The 19577-nt window shown below is 41.0% G+C and overlaps 2 protein-coding genes across 5 annotated transcripts in view; both read left to right on the plus strand.

The window, feature by feature from the left end:
* pdcd6 (programmed cell death 6) lies at positions 1-18252 on the plus strand. Of its 2 annotated transcripts, none has more exons than XM_040044471.1 (6): positions 1-198; positions 4631-4692; positions 13738-13782; positions 14711-14881; positions 16950-17059; positions 17281-18252. In XM_040044471.1, the coding sequence occupies exons 1-6, from the start codon at positions 116-118 to the stop codon at positions 17377-17379; spliced, it is 570 nt and encodes a 189-aa protein (XP_039900405.1). In that variant the 5' UTR covers positions 1-115; the 3' UTR covers positions 17380-18252. The 2 variants fall into 2 exon arrangements, with proteins under 2 accessions (XP_039900405.1, XP_039900406.1); XM_040044472.1 differs by having other exon boundaries at positions 7-198; positions 14711-14869.
* Positions 18253-18285: 33 nt separating this feature from the next.
* zgc:101569 (uncharacterized protein LOC449822 homolog) overlaps positions 18286-19577 on the plus strand; it is a 51087-nt gene continuing 49795 nt past the window's right edge. For 2 of the 3 annotated variants that reach the window (XM_040044468.1, XM_040044469.1), the window contains exon 1: positions 18286-18754. In XM_040044468.1, coding sequence (XP_039900402.1) covers positions 18595-18754 — 160 coding nt within the window. In that variant the 5' untranslated portion in view covers positions 18286-18594. The remainder of the gene's footprint in view (positions 18755-19577) is intronic. The other variant, XM_040044467.1, reaches the window with a different exon arrangement.

The raw sequence follows: 19577 nt of genomic DNA on the forward strand, positions 1-19577 counted from the left end.
AACGTGAACGTCAGGGTGGTGGAGTCTGATTGAAGCTACTGAGAGCAGAAACTACAGCAGGAGGAGGAAACACAAGCTATACTTGTGCAAACCTGACAGAGAGCTTCGTGTAAAAATGGCGTACCACAGTCCATACAGAGCCCCCCCACACATCAACGCTCCTCCGGACCAGGGTTTCCTGTGGAATATCTTCCAGAGGTAAGTGCAGGAAAGCCGGGTTGTTTCGCTGCTGTGTGCCTGTCTCTCACTTTGCTTCGAGGTGAAAACTGCTGTCGTGTAATAGCGCGGGAGGAAGAGGGTGAGACTGGGTGGGGGTGACACTAAATATTTCATTGAGAGCTTGCTGTTTTTGTTTGTCGTTGCTCTCATCTATGCATAACTCTTTTTCGGGACAGATTTCCCGGAGTGAAATGACTGATTTTCAGTGTTACAGTTGAGCCTCAGTTGTGGAAGTAGTACTACACAGTGCGCAGTACACAGCCTGTAGCTGCTTTATGTCACATCTGGTACTACCTTACATTACTACGCGTCTGCAGTGCCGCATAGTTGTATTGATGATGTTACATTGTGCCGAAATGAAGTCAAAGTCAGTCAGCTTGCTCAGTGAGAGTTTTCAAACCTGGGTTCAAGGACCTCCGGGAGTCCTTGAAGGGTTTCCCCTCCCCGGTTTATCCTAGCAACGGAATCACAGCTCCATTCAAAATGTTTTATTTATGTCTCCAGTGAAAACCATCTTCCACCAACACTTGAGTCTGAAGAAGTCAGAAAGAAATGATATAATATTCTAAAAAAGCTGGATATGACTAACTGGATCTATTTAAAACACATTGGAGAGCTTATTTCCCAAAAAACATTGTTTTATGTTGGATTTTTGGATGTTTCCCCCCCCCTCCCATATTTGGATGTTAAAGTGTCAGCCACTGATAGTCATCAGTTTCAGCACAGCCCGAGTCAAAAGTGTGTCAGCAGCCAAGAAGGTCATAGAGTAGTAGGCAGAGAGGGAAATGTTCATATGCCTTGGCCCCTGGCAATAGTAAGCTATAGAGTTATGTAATACTGCAGAAGATTTTTTTTCTCACATTAGGATGCTGCTGGCATTGCAAGGCTCGAAACACCCTTTAACTAATTATTTATGTATGGTGGAAAAGCTTTAAGGTATCACATGTACACATTTTGCCTCTTTGAGGAGCAGCACCTTCTCGTGGCTGCATGCATCATTGTCATGTCAGGCGTTATTGTGACTATCATAAAAACATACAGTCATCTGTCACATGAGCCATTGCGCTGCCTCATCTGCTGCCCCTCGGTGAATATCTGGCAGAGCTTTGCTGGAATTCCCTCGGTCATGTGGTCAGAGTCAACGGAGCATGTTGACGCAGAAGGCTTTGCAATCCCTTTTACACACACGCACCTACTAACCCATGACTCACCATCCCATTGTTGGACTGCTTTTATATACATGTTTGCTATGATATGACTATATCTGAGTGGATGCGCCACGACAAGATAAGAAAAGTAGGCTATTTGACGTCTGCCTGGCTAGATGCTGAATGAGTCACTCTCTTCCTTTTGTGTGCATGCTCATGGATGGCTATGGTATGACAAAAATGTTTGAATCCTGCATTTCAAGACTCAGACTTGACTGAGTAGCTCCTACTCACCAATTCTCAGCTTTTAATCAAATTACACATTGATTTAATCAAATAACTACTTGGCAGAAACAAATGTACCTGACAAAAGTTGTTACACATGCAGAGCTAACCGTAATTCTTTCTGCGACTTGCTTTATCCTTAGATTAAAAAGGTTTAAAGTAGGAAGAGTAGCAGTGGAATTTTCAAGCTTGGGAGCTACAGCACCAGTGCCTTACTTTTGGACCAGTTATGTGGAAAGTAGGACGGACTTTTGTTCCGCAAGCTATATTCCAGCCTGATTGCCTAATAGGAAACAGTGAAACATGGGAAAATCTGAGCAGAATAACTGACTCAGTCATGGTGTTTTGTCCTTTTTTCCCCCCCTTCTTTTAATATTGTCCCGCTGCAGCTTTTACATAGAAGTTCTGTATTTGACAGTGTGAATATGGAAACACCAGATGGTTAACTGCCTGCCTCTGCAGGCAAGAAGCAGTTTTAATGATGCTTTCAATTTTTTTCTTTGTACTGTTGAGGTAACTTTGCCTAAGGCTGGGCGTGTGAGCTTGTAGGAAGAAGACAGGCGGAGCGGGGAAAAAAGAGAGCTTATACTGTACACACACATACTTCTTTGAGATAATATCTCAGTGTTTGGTAAAGGCTGGGTACCCCCTCTGCCTCCACCAACCCAACCCATCACCACCTTCACAGTGACAAGGCTCTCATTTATGGCAGCATGCTGAGAGCGGTTCCTTCCCCAGCAGGAAGACCAGGCGAGACCGCGTGTTTGTTTTTCTTCATTTAACAGGGGAAATGCACACCGACATATAGCTGATCACCGTGCCTCGATGGCTGCAGTCATAGAGTTGCGGCCGCAGAAAAACGAGTCACAGCCGGGAGCAGAAACCCAGCACACTTTTTGTTTTTGTTGTTTTGTTTTGTTTGTTTGGGGGGGTCCTCCCCTCTTCTTCTCTGCTGGTATTCAAACTGTGTTTGTTGAGTGAGCTCTGTGTCAACAGGTTGGGCCTGGCAGGTTGCTAAGGAACAACTGAGTCACTGGATTTTTGACTAAGCTAGATTTCAAAAGTGTAAGGCCTCATATTTGTGCCAGAGTCCAACCTTATAATGTCTCTGCATCTCAAAGAGAGACTTGTGGCAACATTCAAGCAGATTATGATGTGTTTTTGTCCTTTATAGTTAGCTATACTATCTAAATGTTCAGCTAAAGATTTGCTCTCAGCTCTGTGTGATGTCACTAAGAACCGAGTTCCTAATTGATCCTAACATGGTGAGACTTATGACTTGATGCCTGTTTGTTTGGGTCTCTAGCTTTGTAGAGTGAAGAACTATGGTTATCGCATACATTGAATGGTGATTGGCTGAGAGCATCAGCAGAAGCTGAGATCAAAAAAGCTTCAGCGGTCTATCACCAGCTGTTTAACATGTAGACTGCAGGAGTTGTTATAGCAACAAGAACTAATCATTCAAATGGTAATGGATCACTGTATTGATCAACTTCTCCATTTTGATCCCAAAGTCTACTTATTATCTCACTCTCTTGGGATATTTTCAAGATGTGATGTGATTGGCTGGTGAATTTGAAATCTGCTTTGATTGGCTGATGTTTGCAACTTCTGGGAATTGAAAAGCTGAACTTTTATCAATGTTTCAGCTCCAAAGTGGGAGGAAAGTGAAGCTGCATCACCTAATTCCCAAGGAGTGAAGGGCAATTGAAGGCTGAAGTGTGCACATGTGAGGGCTTCTTGAGCACAGAAGCCCCACCCACCTGGTGTTTAAACCTTCTGTTTATGAGGGGCAGCCAATCAGAACAAAGTCTTCTAAAAGGGCCAGAGGAAGGGAGCATAATTATGAGATAAATTATGATCTGTGTATCAGGAAAGCTACTCTGGCATAAAGACATAGAAATGACAAAGATTGCTCTCCTTAAAGGTACTGTAAGTGTACATTAATAATTACATCGCATCCCATTTCCTTTCTTTGTTTAAAGTCTGCCAGTGAGTCACCTCATCAGTAGCACTTTCCTTCAGTTCTTTCTTTAAATACCTACACAGAGTAGAAATGTACTTAAAGAAGCAGCACTACCTTTGAATGCTTTACTAGCTTTGGTGGCTCCATTAGGGCTAAACCACCTGAATAGTTGGTGAACTGTGACAGTAAATTCAATGACCCTGGTCTATGAAGCTCTTAACCCATTTGCTAACGTTTTAAAGTAGAAATGATCCATAATAATTACATCAATCCTAAGTTTAAAGCCCTTTGATTTGTTGTCACTTCACCTGTAAAACATATTCAAGTAATGAAAACTTAAGTTCTCCAAGACCCAAAGTGACCTGAGAAAACTGGCTCAAACAAAGAGCAGTGCTTTTTGCTTGCTAGTTTCCAGTCAGTTGATTTATTAACTGTATGAGCTGTAACTTCAGGATCTGGGACAAAAAGAGACTAATTTAATTTTCTCGAGTAATTCTGCTTTGTTTTGTGAAGACTTTTCTCTCTCTCTGATATAATTTAATTGAACTGTCAGTGTTGTTGGCAGGAGGCAGCCTGATACATTCTTTTATGTATTGCCAGGTAGTCAAAATAGCATTGCTGTGCACATATGTCAAATATGAGGAATTTTTACTTTTGGTTTCACTATCACTTAAAAGAATCTTCCAAGCAGGCACTATGCTGTGGGCACTAAAAGTTACGAAGTAACAAGCTGTTTTAGTTTGCATTCTCAGGACCAAAACACACTAACACACACAAACCTTTAGACCTTGTCTGGCTGGTTTCTCTGATCTCTGAGTGTACAAACTGTCTTGTGCACCCTGATCACAGACTTCCATTCATTCTCTGTGCACTGTTGAAACACTAACACATGATCAGCAGGATGAGGTTTCAGTTGGCGAGCGCTGGTGCATGCTGCTTTTGTGTGTTGGGATTGTGTCCTGGTGTGAAGTGGTTAAAGCAGGCGGTATCTAATCTGTGTTTTCCTCCCCAGGGTCGACAAGGACCGGAGTGGAGTGATATCAGACACGGAGCTTCAGCAAGCCTTATCGAACGGTATGGATCAGTGTCTTGGAATTTCTGCCACTACTGTTATTGTCTTTCTTTCCCGTTCTATAAATATCTATATATATCTCACCTCCTTTTCTATGTCAATATATCATTTTTCCCTTTCTTCTTAATTCCCTCTGTTCTTCTTTGCTCCCCTGTGTGTCTCTCTCTTTGTCTCCCATCTCCTCGTTACACACCACTGGTCACTGGCTCACTCTTTGATTTAAGCAACGGCATGTTAAAGCAGAAAAATGGATGGGGATTTTATTTTTATCCCATCGATAGCAGGTGAACCGGATAAAAATGAATGGAGTTTTATTTTTGTCCCAGAACAGAGGAGTAGGTGAAGAGTTTAACGGCGTAGCTCGGGAGAAAATACTTTGATATTCTTCTGTGTCCCAGCAATGACAGCCAGCGCCACACTGTACAGGATGCTAACTGAAACTGTGGGTGTGGATTTTGTCACACTCTTCAAAAGTTCAAACAAGATGAATGCTCTCACATCATCGTAATAGGAATAAGCACAGACTGCTTATAAAAGATGGAAACTGGCTTTTGTTTTGTTGACGCCAGTAATAATGACCATATTTATACAAAAGCGTGTGAAGTTAACAAATCCATAAACTATAGAAAGCAAAACTGGCACAGGAGGTCACATGATAGGTCAAATAGTTCCAATAAAATGCTCCAAAAGGCACCAAACCACAAATAGTTTCTAAAGGCAATGGACACCTGCCATTTATATGAGCTAACACATGCTTTTATACATGGAGATGATCACTGATGCTGTGCTAAAATGCTTGTGTGGACAGAGATTAAAACATGCTAATACTGACATAGTGTAATAAAGCATTTCTATTTACCTAAGTCACTCTGAAAGCCATTTTATTGTGCTTTCTCTTCTCTCTTGCTCTTGTATAATTAAAAGTGAAGCACAGAGTTTTAAAAGGGGGGACAATAATGCATAAATCTGCCTCTGATTAACTATTTAAGCATGTATGCAGTGCAATTAAACAGTAGTATGACACAATTAAATCATAGTTTCTATCCCCTGGTAAACTTGGATGAATCCTGTGTGGTTCATCAGCAGCTGACGATGTTGACATTTACTCAGCACTTATAGTCTTTTAGCGCGATAATGTGAATTTGCAATGTATTGTAGGTGACTGTTAAGTAAAACCCTTTAGCAGAGTTTTAAAGGTGAGTCAGTTGGAAGCAATTAAATGTCAGCCATGGATAACAATCCCAATCATGCCTGTGCCACATAGGCTAATGGTGGCTTAATTAACTAGTTAGCTACAGCTCATAACCTGCTTAAACTTTTAAACTCTTGCTTTTGTCTTTCATAAAGTTGTTTGTGAGGCCGGGTGACTTTATATAAGGGGTGTGCTTTCTCTCCTGCAGAATGTATTAATCTGATTGAAAACCCAGGGATGTTTCATGAGGCTTACAGCTGCTAGTAATGGAGGCACAGTCCCTCTTAGTCTTGTAGCTCTGCAGGAGGAGCTGCATTCAGACAGGGACGAGGCTTCATTTCCTTAACAAATTAAAAGAAAAGAAACAGAGTGCTTGTTATTCCTCCCCAGCGGTTTCGGGAGAAGCACTGAATAAATGATACGGGTCATCTTCTCTGCTCACATCCTGGAAAATGAAGTCACTTATTATTTGTTTATGTATTTATTTTTTTATGCTCGTAATGATGAGGAGAGCTGCCACAACAGAGCAGGCATCTATTTTCCTGCCACACTCATCGCTGCGTCGCTTCTTGACCTTGTTTGAAGTGAGACGGCACAGTTAAAATGGGTTAACGATTAATGTGACACCGTTAGACCAGAAACTGTGGCACAGGGTTGATGTTTGTATATTCATTATAATATAATGTCTTCCCCCATCAAGCTTTTGTTTGATTTGCTCCAGCAGCTTTTCAAAGACTTTTCAGCAGATTACGCTGCCCAGAAACCCATTTTTCTGGGCACTTCAAAAGAGAGAAAGAGGCAAAAAAGAAGTGTGAGAGCCAGCAGCAGCACTGAAAGAAGCTGTTATCGGGCTGCGCAGTGACTCTGGCATAGCATACTGATTAGTGTGTAGTGTGTGTTTGTGCGAGGCAAGCGTGTGTGCGTTGCTCATTTCATCAGATTTTTGGGTTTTTTGCCAAGGGTCAGTGAGTCTCTTCTTGTTTTTTGGACTCGCTGTTGTGTTTGTGTGCTTCTCGCTGCGTATGCGTGCGGCGAACGGCAGGTTTCCCGGTCCAGTCTCTCCTAGTTCATTAGATTCATTGGGAAATGAAACCGAGCCAGTCAAGCCGAACACGGCGCACTGCATCCTGTCCTGCAGCTTCCTAAAGACAACCCGCCGCTCGACTGTCTGTTGCAGCTCTACTGTCTCTGCATTCTGCTTTTTTGAATCAGTTTCCTGCCATCAACTATGCTTTGTCTACCTATTCTTCTTTACCCCTGTCTCTGAGGAGTGCAGAGAGCATCAAGGTTCAGGAGGGAGGCTGGGCCAGTTAAACTCTTTCATCCTCTGCTGCTGTTTCTGCATCACATACTCTGGTTTTCTTATCGTCCATCAGCGCTCTGCCTACCTGTCTTCTGCACATAGAAAATGATCCGGGCTTCACTTCATATGTTTCTTTTTTCCTTTTGCTTTGTGCAGAAATCTTTTAATCTCCTGCTTTTTTTTTTTTACACGTATTTTCTTTTTCCAGGTAGAAAAAAGAAATCAGTCGGCTAGAAAAAGGCATTTTAAACATTTTAAACATAGGATTATACAACATCTCCTCTCCTCTTACATTTCTCTCGAGGATATGGTACCGGCTGTTTTCCTGCCATGCCCTCTGTCTCCTTGTCCTCTCTTACTCTGACTTTGTCTCTTTGTCTCTCACCCTTACTTAGACAGACACACAGAGAGGGAAAGTGAAACTATCTTCCCTCCTCTCTCTCTCAGTCCTGGGTGTTACCGTGATGAAACAGTGATGGCTCTGTGCTGTTGGAAGTGCACGTGCCTGTCTGTTTTGTCCGTATGCCTTTTAGCCGGGCCATTTGCTATAAATATGGATTTTTTTTTCTGGCCTCGTCTCTTTGCTCAGCAGTAAGCAGATACCCTACCAACTTGCCTCCATGCTCCCCCACTCTCCTGCTTGAGTTATTTGTGTAAGAGCTCCACTGAAACTGCTGACATGCAGAGCGGGCTTGAGGAACTCAATCAGCAGCCCTTTCCGTTACACTTGTACATATGTACACTTTTGTAAAACCTGAGCTGAGTCAGATGGCATGGATATTACCCAGACAGTGTTAAGCTTTTCAGCATTTCCACCTTCTGGTGAAGGAGCTGCGTCATGCACTGAATATGTTAGATCCAGTCATTTTCTAATGGCGTGAGGCACCGGTGCCATTTTGACTGGATTCCTTCTTATGCGTTTTCCTTATATGTGACCACAAAACACACAGAGCTGACTGTAGCAGTCGCTTTAATTATAATTCTCTTTACTCTGAGCAATGACTTGCTTGGATACTCCTGTTGATAAGCTCCCAGCATACTACATAACTGTACTCTTTGCATGATTTCAAATTGCAAGGTTTGAGCGACTCCCAGAAAAAGCTAAATTGCAATCACTTACATTTATATTAATTCAACGATAATCAAGCAGCTCTGTCCCTTTGCTGCTCTCAAGGTCAAACCTTTACCTGAGTAATACAGGATGTGTGTTTCGGGAGGTTTCAAGTCTGTGTCGCTACTTTGTGAGCTTAACATTTAAAGTGTGTTTGGAAAAGTTCAAATCCGTGTTTGCTTATGTCAGGCGTGTAGGGGACAATCGACTCACTGAACTCCATCACGACCGTTACATGTATGCGTATACACTGCGGTCAGCGCTCTCCGTTTTTCCACTCGCCCGCCTCCCTCCTCACCTCTTATATTCTCTCACTTCTGTCCACCTCGCCACTGGCAGTTCACCAGTGAGAGGGGTCCAGTGTGTGGACGGGACAGAGGGAGTATTGTCCCAGTCTGCCATCAGACGCTCACAAACATCTCAGCCATACTGGCCGCTTCACACTGGGCAGCCGCAGTGTGTCTAGCATACATTGGTGACCTCACAGCTAGCTACTGGTGTGAGGTGCGTGTGCATGCATGTGTGTAGAAGAGCCCGTGCGTCTGGAAAGGTCACAGCTTGTTCTCTGCTCTGCCTTTGGGCATTTTACTGCTGGCTCTAATGTTTGAGTAGCATTCACAGCATTTTAGCTGAATCCATGTGTGAACATCCAATTTCTGCTCACGCCAACAGCTACGTAACACTGTAGTGTAGAAATATCAAAGATGCATTTAAAGGAAAATTAGAAACACTGTTTTTGGACTAGTGACAAACTCTTTTAACTCATTCACTGCCATTGACGTCTATAGCCGTCAATTGCAGTGAATGAGTCAATGGGTTTAACTCATTCACTGCCAATGGCTGGCAGTGAATGAGTTAATTATAGTTATAACTTATAATAACAGCCTATAAAAATATCTGAATTTCTTTGCTCCTGAAAATTCCAGTATCCCTCGGTATTTGTTACAGTCAACTTATTACATTTAATAAAATAATTGTTGACATTTTACTCTGGATTAACCGTCAAGCGGCATTTTTCATGATCCTATATCCATATTGGATTCTGACCGGTTTATCGGCAGACTGATATTATCTATACAGGTAACAGCCAGATGCTCTATAAAAGCAGAAGTTGTTGCTGTTTGCTAGTTTGGAGCATGTAAGTGTGTGTTAACACAATGCCACAGTCTTCCTGGGAGGCGTGATGATTTGGCCATGTTTTATAGCCACAGGACCTGGACACCTTACAGAGTTGAGCATGAACTCCTCTGTATACCAAAGTAATCTAGAGTCAAATGTGAGCTTTAGCTGTTGGACAGATGGCCAACAGCTAAAGCTCACAGTGGATCTAAAACAGAATGACTGAAAAACAAAATCAGCAAGCAGTGACCCGCTCAAAGTCCAGACCTCAACCTGATTGAAATGCTGTTGCCTTAAGAGAGTTGTGCATAAATGAAGTGAATGATTCGAGTGTTTCTGCAGATTTTTTTTTAAATTACCTATTAAAAATAGTTTTAGTACTAGTAATACAAACATAAAAACATGAATTATGTTTTTGACTATGAATTGTTGGTGATCAAAGTATTAGGGAGTTTCCAGTTTATCTAAATTGTTGTGTTTAAATGTGCTGTAGCACATAATTCACTACTATTACTGAAACGAAGAAGTAACAGGCAATCATTTTGTAATGAAATGTGTGTGTGTGTGTTTTTTTTTTTTAAAAGCATCTGTTGCACATTAAGGAAGTATATATAGAGATGACAAACAGAAATGTCGCCCGATTAAAGAAGTATTCCTTTAACATGGTCATAAATGACACCACGCCATTCATTTTAGTCGATGAGCGATGTGGTTTGATGAAAAAAGTACTTGTGAGAAATGGCAGCAAAGAGACATGCTGTAACGCTGACCCGCTTCTACAAATTGCCCTCACATCTACATGCTAATAATACTTTATGATTGTTGCTTTAGTTCATCATTTAGTTCGTTTTGGATGAAAGTGGAATATAGATTCTGGCCCAAATCCCAGCGTCAGTAAGAGCCTCAGGCCTGTCCCAAAACAGCTCTATCCTAGACGGCCTCAGCCATCAATAAAACAAACTGAGCAAGAGGGAGGAAATGACTAGTGTCCTCTGAAGCACACAGTACTTAGTGTACCAAAATCTTAAAGTTTTGAGGTCCTGAAATTGTTTCAGCTTCATATTATTTATTTAGACACTTTAATGGACTTTCCCAAGTAAAATCGAGGTGTGAATAAATCAACAATAAAGCAATTTCTGTGTTATGTTTGATTTGAAACCTTTTTATTTAAATGAGATCCTCTTATCTAAGCTCTTGAGGCTCGTGCTGCAAACCTGCTTACTGCTGTGCTGGCATAGCTGTGGAGGAAAATCAAAAACAAGCAGCACGGTGTGAAAAACGCTTCAGAGTTTTGGCAAGCTGTTGAAATTCTGCAGAGGCTGTTTTAGGATCTGCAAAAAGAGTTTCAGGAAACAACCTTGGGTCAGCAAATGTAGGCAAGAGAGCTCAAGGTACTGCAATGAGAACCAAACTGCAAATGTTTTGTTCACCTCATCTCCTCGGGTCGCTTCTCTTTTGTTATCTCTGCTCCTTTTGTGCGTTTCCTTGCCTCCCCTCGCTTCTCTACATCTTCTCAGACACGCTTCTCTTTATTCCTGGTCCTGAACTGCCAGTCTGCCTGTAATAAAGTGAGGTGGTGAGTCAGCAGCTATTTAGATGGCCTGATAAATCTCACTGTCTTGAGAGTGTGAAGCAGGCTATAAAAGTATAAACACTCACCTGAAGTAAAGACCTATCGCTCTTTTTCGCGCCCACCTATATGACAGGTAGATTCACTTGTAATTGAAGTTTGTCCTCTAGATGAAAAATAATGATGCGTAGCTGGAAAAAAAAGACATAAATTGTCATAAAACTCACCCCCGCTTTTTTTAAAAACTGCAAAAGTCTTGAGCCACCCCTCATTTCTTTGTACTTTGCTGGGAAAATGCACCAATGGGTGCAATAACAGATATGTAGAGAGAGAGTATTGTAACAAAATCTTAAAGTCAGTATTTGATATGACCACCTTTAATCTTCTGCACAGATTGAACTGTCTTAGTCAAGCTTTCCTGTCACTTCTTCAGGAACAGTTCTCCAGGCTTCTTAGAGCTCGTCTGCATCAATGCATCAAAGCTCACGGCAAATTTCAGAATGCTGATGTGCTCGTTCTTCTTCATTGCAGCCACCACATTCTCCTTTAACCTCCTAAGACCCAAACTTTTCCACGGCATGCATTTTTAATTTCTCTTTGATATTTAGGCATATTGTAGCCCGATGAATGTAAAAACAAAGAATTACCTTATTTTTGTTTTTATGAAAAACCAGAGCCACATATGAGGATATTCGTTTAAAATTTTGATAGAACAGTAGCAGTATAATGTCCTCGTAAATGGATATCAGGCCCTTGAAGAGCAAAATTGAGTATTTTGGTCTAAATAACCCAAAATGTTATTTAAACATATGTGGACGCCAGGTCCTAGGAGGTTAAAGCATTACAGACATAATTCACTGTTTGCTTGACTTCTTCATACTTAAACACACAGACACGCACACATGCACAAAAACTCATAAACATGAAGACACAACATATCTACCTCGTCCAGGAGATAAAACTCTGCCCAAGAGTACTTGAGAGTATTTATATATTTTTGCATTTAGTAAAATGTTTACTTAATTTTTTTTTAATTTATTATGGCACGTAAATACAATGAAAGATTTATACAGTTACTCGATTACCAAAATAATTGGCAGTATGTTTGGGGATCACTGTTATGCTTTCTAGATGGTGTTGCGTGATAGGGTAGCTGTGGCTTAGGAGGTAGCGCAGGTCACCTACTGATCGGAAGGTTGGTGGTTCGATCCCTGGCTCCTCCAGTCTGCATGTCAGTAACCCCAAGTTGCTCTCAGTTTAGAGACAGTGCTTGTGAGAATGGGTGTGATTGGGTGAATGTGGCACATTGTACTCCGGGAGAGTAGAAAAGCGCCGTATAAGAATCAGTCCATTTACCATAGATCAAAATGTAATGGTTTTTTCTGCATTAATAATTCCAACAATTCCAACTTTATTAAAACAACCCTGCTGACTTAAATAAAGCCCCAAATCATGACAAAGTCTCCACCATGTTTTCCAGATGGCTGTAGACACTCACTGCTGTACCTCTGTCCTGCATTCCTCCAGATAATCATTGTAATCTAAACCAAAATTTCACATTCGTCAGTCAGAGTTGTTTGTTCTGTGTAGACACAACACTGGTTCATCCCTTGATTTAGATCCAATTTTTTAATGATTTACATGTCAGTGTTACTAAATAAAAAAAACCTTCAAAAGCCTGGAGAACTGTTACTGGAGACCACTTTAAAAAAAAAATCCAAGCAAGCGTGACTCCTTGGGCGCAAAACATAAAGAAATCGGGGCTGTCTTCACAGCAAACTTTTGATTTGTCATTGCTGGAGTGGAATTAATCACAGTATTAATGGCTCTGTTCTAATCAAGTGTCCTTTGAGGATGACGGTGTGATAGTGAGTCAGCAGGCACAATAAGTCATGTTAATGGCAGACGGTTTGACGTGCCATTAAAGGACAATCACAGTGGATTAGTAACATTTGTGATAGGTGATATCAGGGATTGCTGCTTTCTGCAGGTTTCAGGTCCCTGCCACGGCAACTCAACAGCTGCTGTGAAAAAAAGTGTGTCTGCAAAATCATTCCCTCTTCACTCATTCACATCTCTCATAATAACGCACATGAGACTACACTAATGATCATCATTTTTCATTATCATCTGCTTGATGGGTTACTATGGTAATTTTCTGATTTATGAAACGTAAAGCGCCGCAGTTGTTCGCATTGAAAGTCATCTGCCTTACATGGACACTACCAATGTATTTCATGCACAGTGCACATATAATCATAATAACAGTGGCAGGAAGTACATTTTGTAGATAGTACAGTCAAGTTTGTCTACAGTACTGTTATGTTTGGTCAAATGAAGCTGGGCGTTGCATTTCAGTTATCGTCTCGAGATAATGAACTCATTAAAAAGCAGTAAAATCAGATTCTTTCTTGGGTATGTCGTGATCTTAGGAAATAAATACAGGCCCCGCTAAAATGCTAATCTTGTGAAAATGTTTAATTAAGCTCCAATAGCAAGAAGAGTGTTTATTTTCTGTTTATTGCGATGTTGCCAATTTTAACTGCAGTTCCACACAGTTGGTGTTAAAAAACAAAAAATCCCACGGCTGCTGTGGCTCTTACAAAACTCTACTGCACTCCCTAAAGATTTATTATATCATTACTGCTACCTCAGCTCTGTTATCATTATATCAGTTTCTTTGGGGCATTTAGCAGCTGGATGTTGCTGCAGGTCTTGGTGTATTTTTAACCAGCGCTCCTCTGTTTCACAGGCACGTGGACTCCTTTCAACCCAGTGACCGTCCGCTCCATTATATGTAAGTGACCAGTGACGGTGAGACAACCAACTTCCACACACTGCCTCTTGTTCTGGAAATATTCAGGTTGTTTATCTGCCTCCATGCCATGACAACCAGATTAGTTCATTAAACAGCGAGCAATCTGAAGACACAAACAAGCCTCTGCTGTTCTCCTGCTTTAGTGGAAACCTGCAGCCATTAATAAAACCAGGAAGAGGGGAATATCTGCAAGGAAATTGAAAAGCTGGTCCTAAAGGGCAGCTGAGAGTTTCCTCAGACTTCAAATATTGATCTGTTGACTCTTTTATAATATACAGCTGAGGTTAAAAACTGGAAACTTTGCAGTGTAGTAGAGCTTTTAAACACACTGACTCTGAATCACACTGTACTAAACGATTCTTTTGTTACTCTCTGTACACGAATAGCTGTGGCTTATTTATTTTTAAACTCCAAGACCAGAAGTATGTTAAAAAATGTCTGTCCCTGGGTCTCGCATGTACTTTGCACTCTCCGTTTGTTGTGCGACTTCCAAAGTAAATCCGTATAATTCCATCGCCTCTCCTTTCCACTGCACCATGCGCAGTAAATCCATTGTTTAGTACTCCCACAGCAAGAAGCATATCCTGTGATAACACTCCCTTTGTTGGGAGGTAATTGGATTGAAGCGCATGGGGGTGAGGAGTGGAGTACTGGTGGGGGGATCAAGCTGTTTTCTTTCGCTGTCTTATGAGGCAGGAGTTAGTCAAGTGTGAGTCTTCCTGTCCCACACTGTTAATTCTGCTGTTCCCTGATAGCCCTGCAAAGATGTATGCGGTGCCGTACTCACTCTCGTGTCCTTAAAACTGTCCCAACCACATTTAATGTCCAGAATGTCTACCAGTGTGCGTGCATATGCATATATGTTGACAGTACCGGTGCATTTAATATGCGTTATATTCTACTTCAGCCATGTTCGACAGAGAAAATAAAGGCGGGGTGAACTTCAACGAGTTTGCCGGTGTGTGGAAGTACATCACGGACTGGCAGAACATCTTCAGGAACTACGACAGGGACAACTCCGGCTTCATCGATAAACAAGAGCTTAAGCAGGCACTGACTGGATTCGGTGAGCAACAAAGTATGCTTGTGTACTAAAATTTAGGGTGCTGGTGGAGGGCTCGATGGTCTCTAGGCTGTTTCTACACGGTCAGTGTTTTTGTCTTTTCAGTTTTCTGTGTGTGTTTTAGATACAGCAGCTAGACACCAAATGAGTATATTTTAATCCTACTTTTTTTTTTTTTTACTAACCACCACATATACAAATGCTTTCAATTCATATATTTTGACAAATGTTAATTTGCGACTTTAAATTGGCCTGTAAAAAGCCAGAAAAAGTTGGGGTGCTTTGCAAACTAAATTCAACAGGAAGTGCTACAGACAACTAATAAAGTGTTGAACATTTGAGATTTGGCTGTTTGTTAGCAGGCAGGTCAGTTTATCACCTTGACATAGTGTTGGAGTAAGTACAAAATGTTGTTTGGCCTTTCTTGATAAGACGTCATCTGGGCGACGGCATCTGACTCCAAAGCCAGCATTAATGGTGTTTTCACTGCCTCCAACTGTGCAGAAAACATGCCGAATAGTTCCAGTTCTCCGTGATCTGACGAAGGGAGAACACAAAACATAATCGTTACTCAAACTACAGCAAGACAGTCTTATCTTCTGAGTCCATTTTAAATGAGTTTAGAGCCACAGAAGGGAGCAGCAGCATCTTGTGGACTTTCTCTGCATTCAGTGGTGGAGTTTAAGTTGCATTGTTTTGAATGCATTGCTGCCCGAAGGCCTGAAGATCATTGCCATTCACTGTTGGTTTTCAGCCTTGTCTGCTGTGTGCATATATTAAAGGATTTTTTGAACAGCAGATAGTATTACCTGCTTTGTACTTATACAATAAGAAATACGGCTATTAGACTGTGTGTCTATGCTCTCTTTACACTGTTAAGACTGTCATGTTGCTCGTTGCTCATTAACCTGATGAGTTGCTCATTGGTGCTGTTTAAGCATTATGCAGCTTTTTCCAGTCTCATTTTTCTCCAACTTTTATGAAACAATTTTCTTTCACCAAATTGAGCAGATGTGTTTTGTCAGTATTAAAATCAATTTAAAATAATTTACTAATCAGCAGTAAAGTGACCAAATTAATAAATAAAAAAAGAACCTGTGAATGAAATGAGAGTGAAATCTGCCTGTGGGCTACGTTTGTGGTCAATGAAAAAGAAAGATTTCTTCTAAATAGCTGTTTTACTTTGCATGTTTTTGGTGTTTCTTTGTGTTTCCGTATTTTCTAAATCTGCTTCACGAGACTCCTGAAGATCAGAAGACACAGAGGCTCATATTCACTGTATTGTTTTCACTGGCAGTGGCAGGAGCGTCTCAGTAAAGCAGATGTACAGTATCACACTGATGGCGGCTGTCCCGTGAATGCCTTAATCTGACCGTATCATAACATGTCTCGAGTACAGCCACAACTTGTTCTTCTGCCCAAGCCGGTCTGCGTTCATTCCACCCAGCCTGGAGCTCTGCCACAGTCAATTTGCATATGTCATGGTTCACTTAAAAGTCATTACCTGGCCAGGAGCCTCGTGTATGTAGAGGCTGTCATGCCCTCAGTGGCTCCAGGAGCTTCTCACAGTCTCAAGGTCCAGGATACAAATTAAGGGGTGGGGAAAGAAATCGACACAGCATAGCATCCTGATAGTTTGTGTGGCAATATTGTATCGATATAGGGACATCAAATATCAATACTTTATTATTCAGTGACAGTGTTGCTGTGCTAAACTGTCTCATTTTGTAGCACAGAAATAAGTGAAATGAGATAGCTGTATCTTATTGGATAAAACAGATACTGAGAAAGCTGTACTTTGAGGACATAGCTTGCAATTAAAAAAGGTAATAAATCGCAGTAAATGTTTTTGTGATAGCATTTTGCAAAAGTAAAGAAAACAAATCCCAATCGTATGATGTTGCAGGGTGCATGGTGATTCCCACCTCAACAAAGACCCAGAGGTGAACGTCCAGCATCTGCCATAGCAGAGTTTAGACCAGAAATCAAATGCTTTATAAATCATCCTTTATCAGAAAACAAACTGAGTGGGTGAATGTGTAGGACAGCTTTGAAATGACGGCTGTGTTACTGTTGTGTGCAGGCTATCGTCTATCGGACCAGTTCTACGGCACACTGATAGAGAAGTTCGACCGCCAGAGGAAGGGACAGGTGGCCTTCGATGACTTCATCCAGTGCTGTATTGTACTGCAGGTAACAGAGTCGCACTGACTGTAGTGTGCATGTAAAAGACTTGAAGTGGACTTTCAATCATGTATTTTTATGAGCCAGTTTCTTCCTTCTCAGTAATTTCATGCAGCTATAGAAGAGGCTGCTAAGTGTGACAAAAAGCCTAAAGAAGTAAATGGTATTATTAATAATGAGATAATGCTTCTGGCTAATCTGAAGTAAATCCTTTTTCTGTGCTTTTGCAGAGGTTGACTGATGTTTTCAGGCGATATGATACGGATCAGGACGGCTGGATCCAGGTTTCATATGAACAGTATCTTTCCATGGTCTTCAATATAGTATAATACACACGGCTCACCACAGAAGAGCACAACTGGACACAACTGTGCCAAAGCTACCGGCACCTCCCGGAAGTCTGCCATGATGGACGCTGCAAGATTTTTTTAATTTTTAAAGCCTTGCTGTTGTTTTTTGTTTTTGTTTTTTTAAGTTTGTTTTTTTTGGGGGGGGGGGGTTGCCCTACTTGTTGGGCTGTTTCACTTTTATTTATAAAGTTAACAACACAATTTTTTCTGTTTATTTTCCAGATCATTTATCTGGAAGTATAACTCAAATGCTTGATATAATAAAAAAAAAAAATCTTGTAGTGTTTTTGTTTGTTGACCAATCTGAACATTGTCTGTGTTGGCGACTCCGTGTGGGGGAACATTATGGACGCATCTGTCTTTCTGTCTGTCTGTTAATGTTGACATTAAATGTCTTAACTTTAATTGATTACATTAAAAAAAGAAAAGAAAAAAGATCAGTCGAGAGTGAAATAATGCATTGTAAATACGATTTCAAATGCATTGCATGCTTTTCAGGGAAATTTCACCCCACAGTTGAAGCATGCTTTCCCTTTCTCTTGACTTTTTCCTCAGCCCTATTTTGCTCAAAGCCATGTTTACAAAACTGTGAGAGCAGGAGACGCCCTGCTTTGAGATTCACTCACATGCCAGCTTACATGCCATATTTGTACAAAATTATTTTTAACAGCAAATCTTCAAATGTGAGAACATACAGTTGGGTTTTTTTGTTTGTTTGTTTTTTTTGGTAGAGGGTAAGCATAATGCCTTTAGTAAAGCTTATTTTTTGTGCATGATGCCTTAAAATGTGTACAAACAAACAGGAAAAAAACACAAAAGAGAAATCTTTTATTAAAAACAGAAATAAGAGAATCTGATGTGGAGTTTGCTCTCATTATTTTCAGCTTCACAAAGCCTGGCATGCCTGGCTGTGCAAGGAAAACTGTGGATTTAAGGCTCAGTGTCTCCCTCTGCTGTGTGTTTCCGGTTTTTACCACTGCAATGCACCAAGCTTGTGTGCGTCCCAGAACCTTTTGCATTTGTTTTTGTTTCAGTCGGGAAGTTAAAAAAGTTGCTCCTTGATAGCACAGTTCAATCGAAGCCAGCTTCGTCAAGTACAGCTGAGGTTATATTTTTGCTTTGAGATATTTTTCACTGAACTTTGTCGTTTTTTTTTTTTTAAGTAGTTTTTATTTAGACCTTCTAGGTTTTTTCATGCGAGTGTTAGCAATGGCGCTAAAACATTTGCGGACACTGACACCACTTTTAAGGTTTAATTGTCAGAGTAAAACATTTGGAAAAGACTCTACAAAGACAATTTTAGTTTCAGTAAAATCCTACAGCGCTCAGCATGGAGGCGAAGACACGGAAAGAGGTGAGAGGGAAGTGCAATCACATGATATGGACGCTAGGGGGCAGTAGAGGCTGCTAGTAAGGTGAAACAAGCTAATGAACAGCTGTGATTTAATTTTGGGGTATTTTTCAGTATTTATTTTATAATCCTTGCTCACAGCAGATGTTATTTATTTTTTAGTTCCTAAGAGGAAAAAGTAATAATAATAATGAATTTGAGCTTTTTTTTAAATTTTTATTTTCCTTCCAAGAAGCCAGACTTTCTTGTCATTTTAAATTGCTCTTCTTGAGTAATCGGCCTCCAGACTTTATGAAGTTATTTCAGATAGCTGTGATTGCTAAAAGACATAAGTCTATGGCAAAACAGCTTTCTGTATGACCTCTGCAAGCGGTGTTGAGCGCACACAACACCGCTTAAAACGCTTCTTTTCCCTTGAAATCACTCTGGTAGTGTATGAGTGTAAAATGCGGTGTGAGACAAATTGTCTTTGTGCCTCACTTCACCGGGCTTTGTCATCCTCAGAATAGCCTGTGAGGTGAACACATCCAGTAGCTTCTCTCCTGGATGTAGTTTCCTCTGGGTGTGGTTGACGCTCGGTTTCCCGGGATGAACCTAAACAATGTCAGGTTGACTGCCTGCTGCAAGTTAAGGCCACAATCACTGGCACACACACACTGACCCAAAGTGCTCACCTCAACCCAGATGATATCTTTCAGAGCCTCGTTCACTGTCATTATTTTATCAACTCTGTCCACATAAGACAATTTACGTCCCATCTCCATCCCGCCTACTGTGAAGTTAAAGCTTAACGTCTCTGGGTAAGCCTCTTTCTAAGTGTTGTGGG

The sequence above is a fragment of the Simochromis diagramma genome, unplaced genomic scaffold (genome assembly GCF_900408965.1).
Source record: "Simochromis diagramma unplaced genomic scaffold, fSimDia1.1 OVJJ01000602.1, whole genome shotgun sequence".
In the NCBI taxonomy this organism is placed as follows: Eukaryota; Metazoa; Chordata; class Actinopteri; order Cichliformes; family Cichlidae; genus Simochromis; species Simochromis diagramma.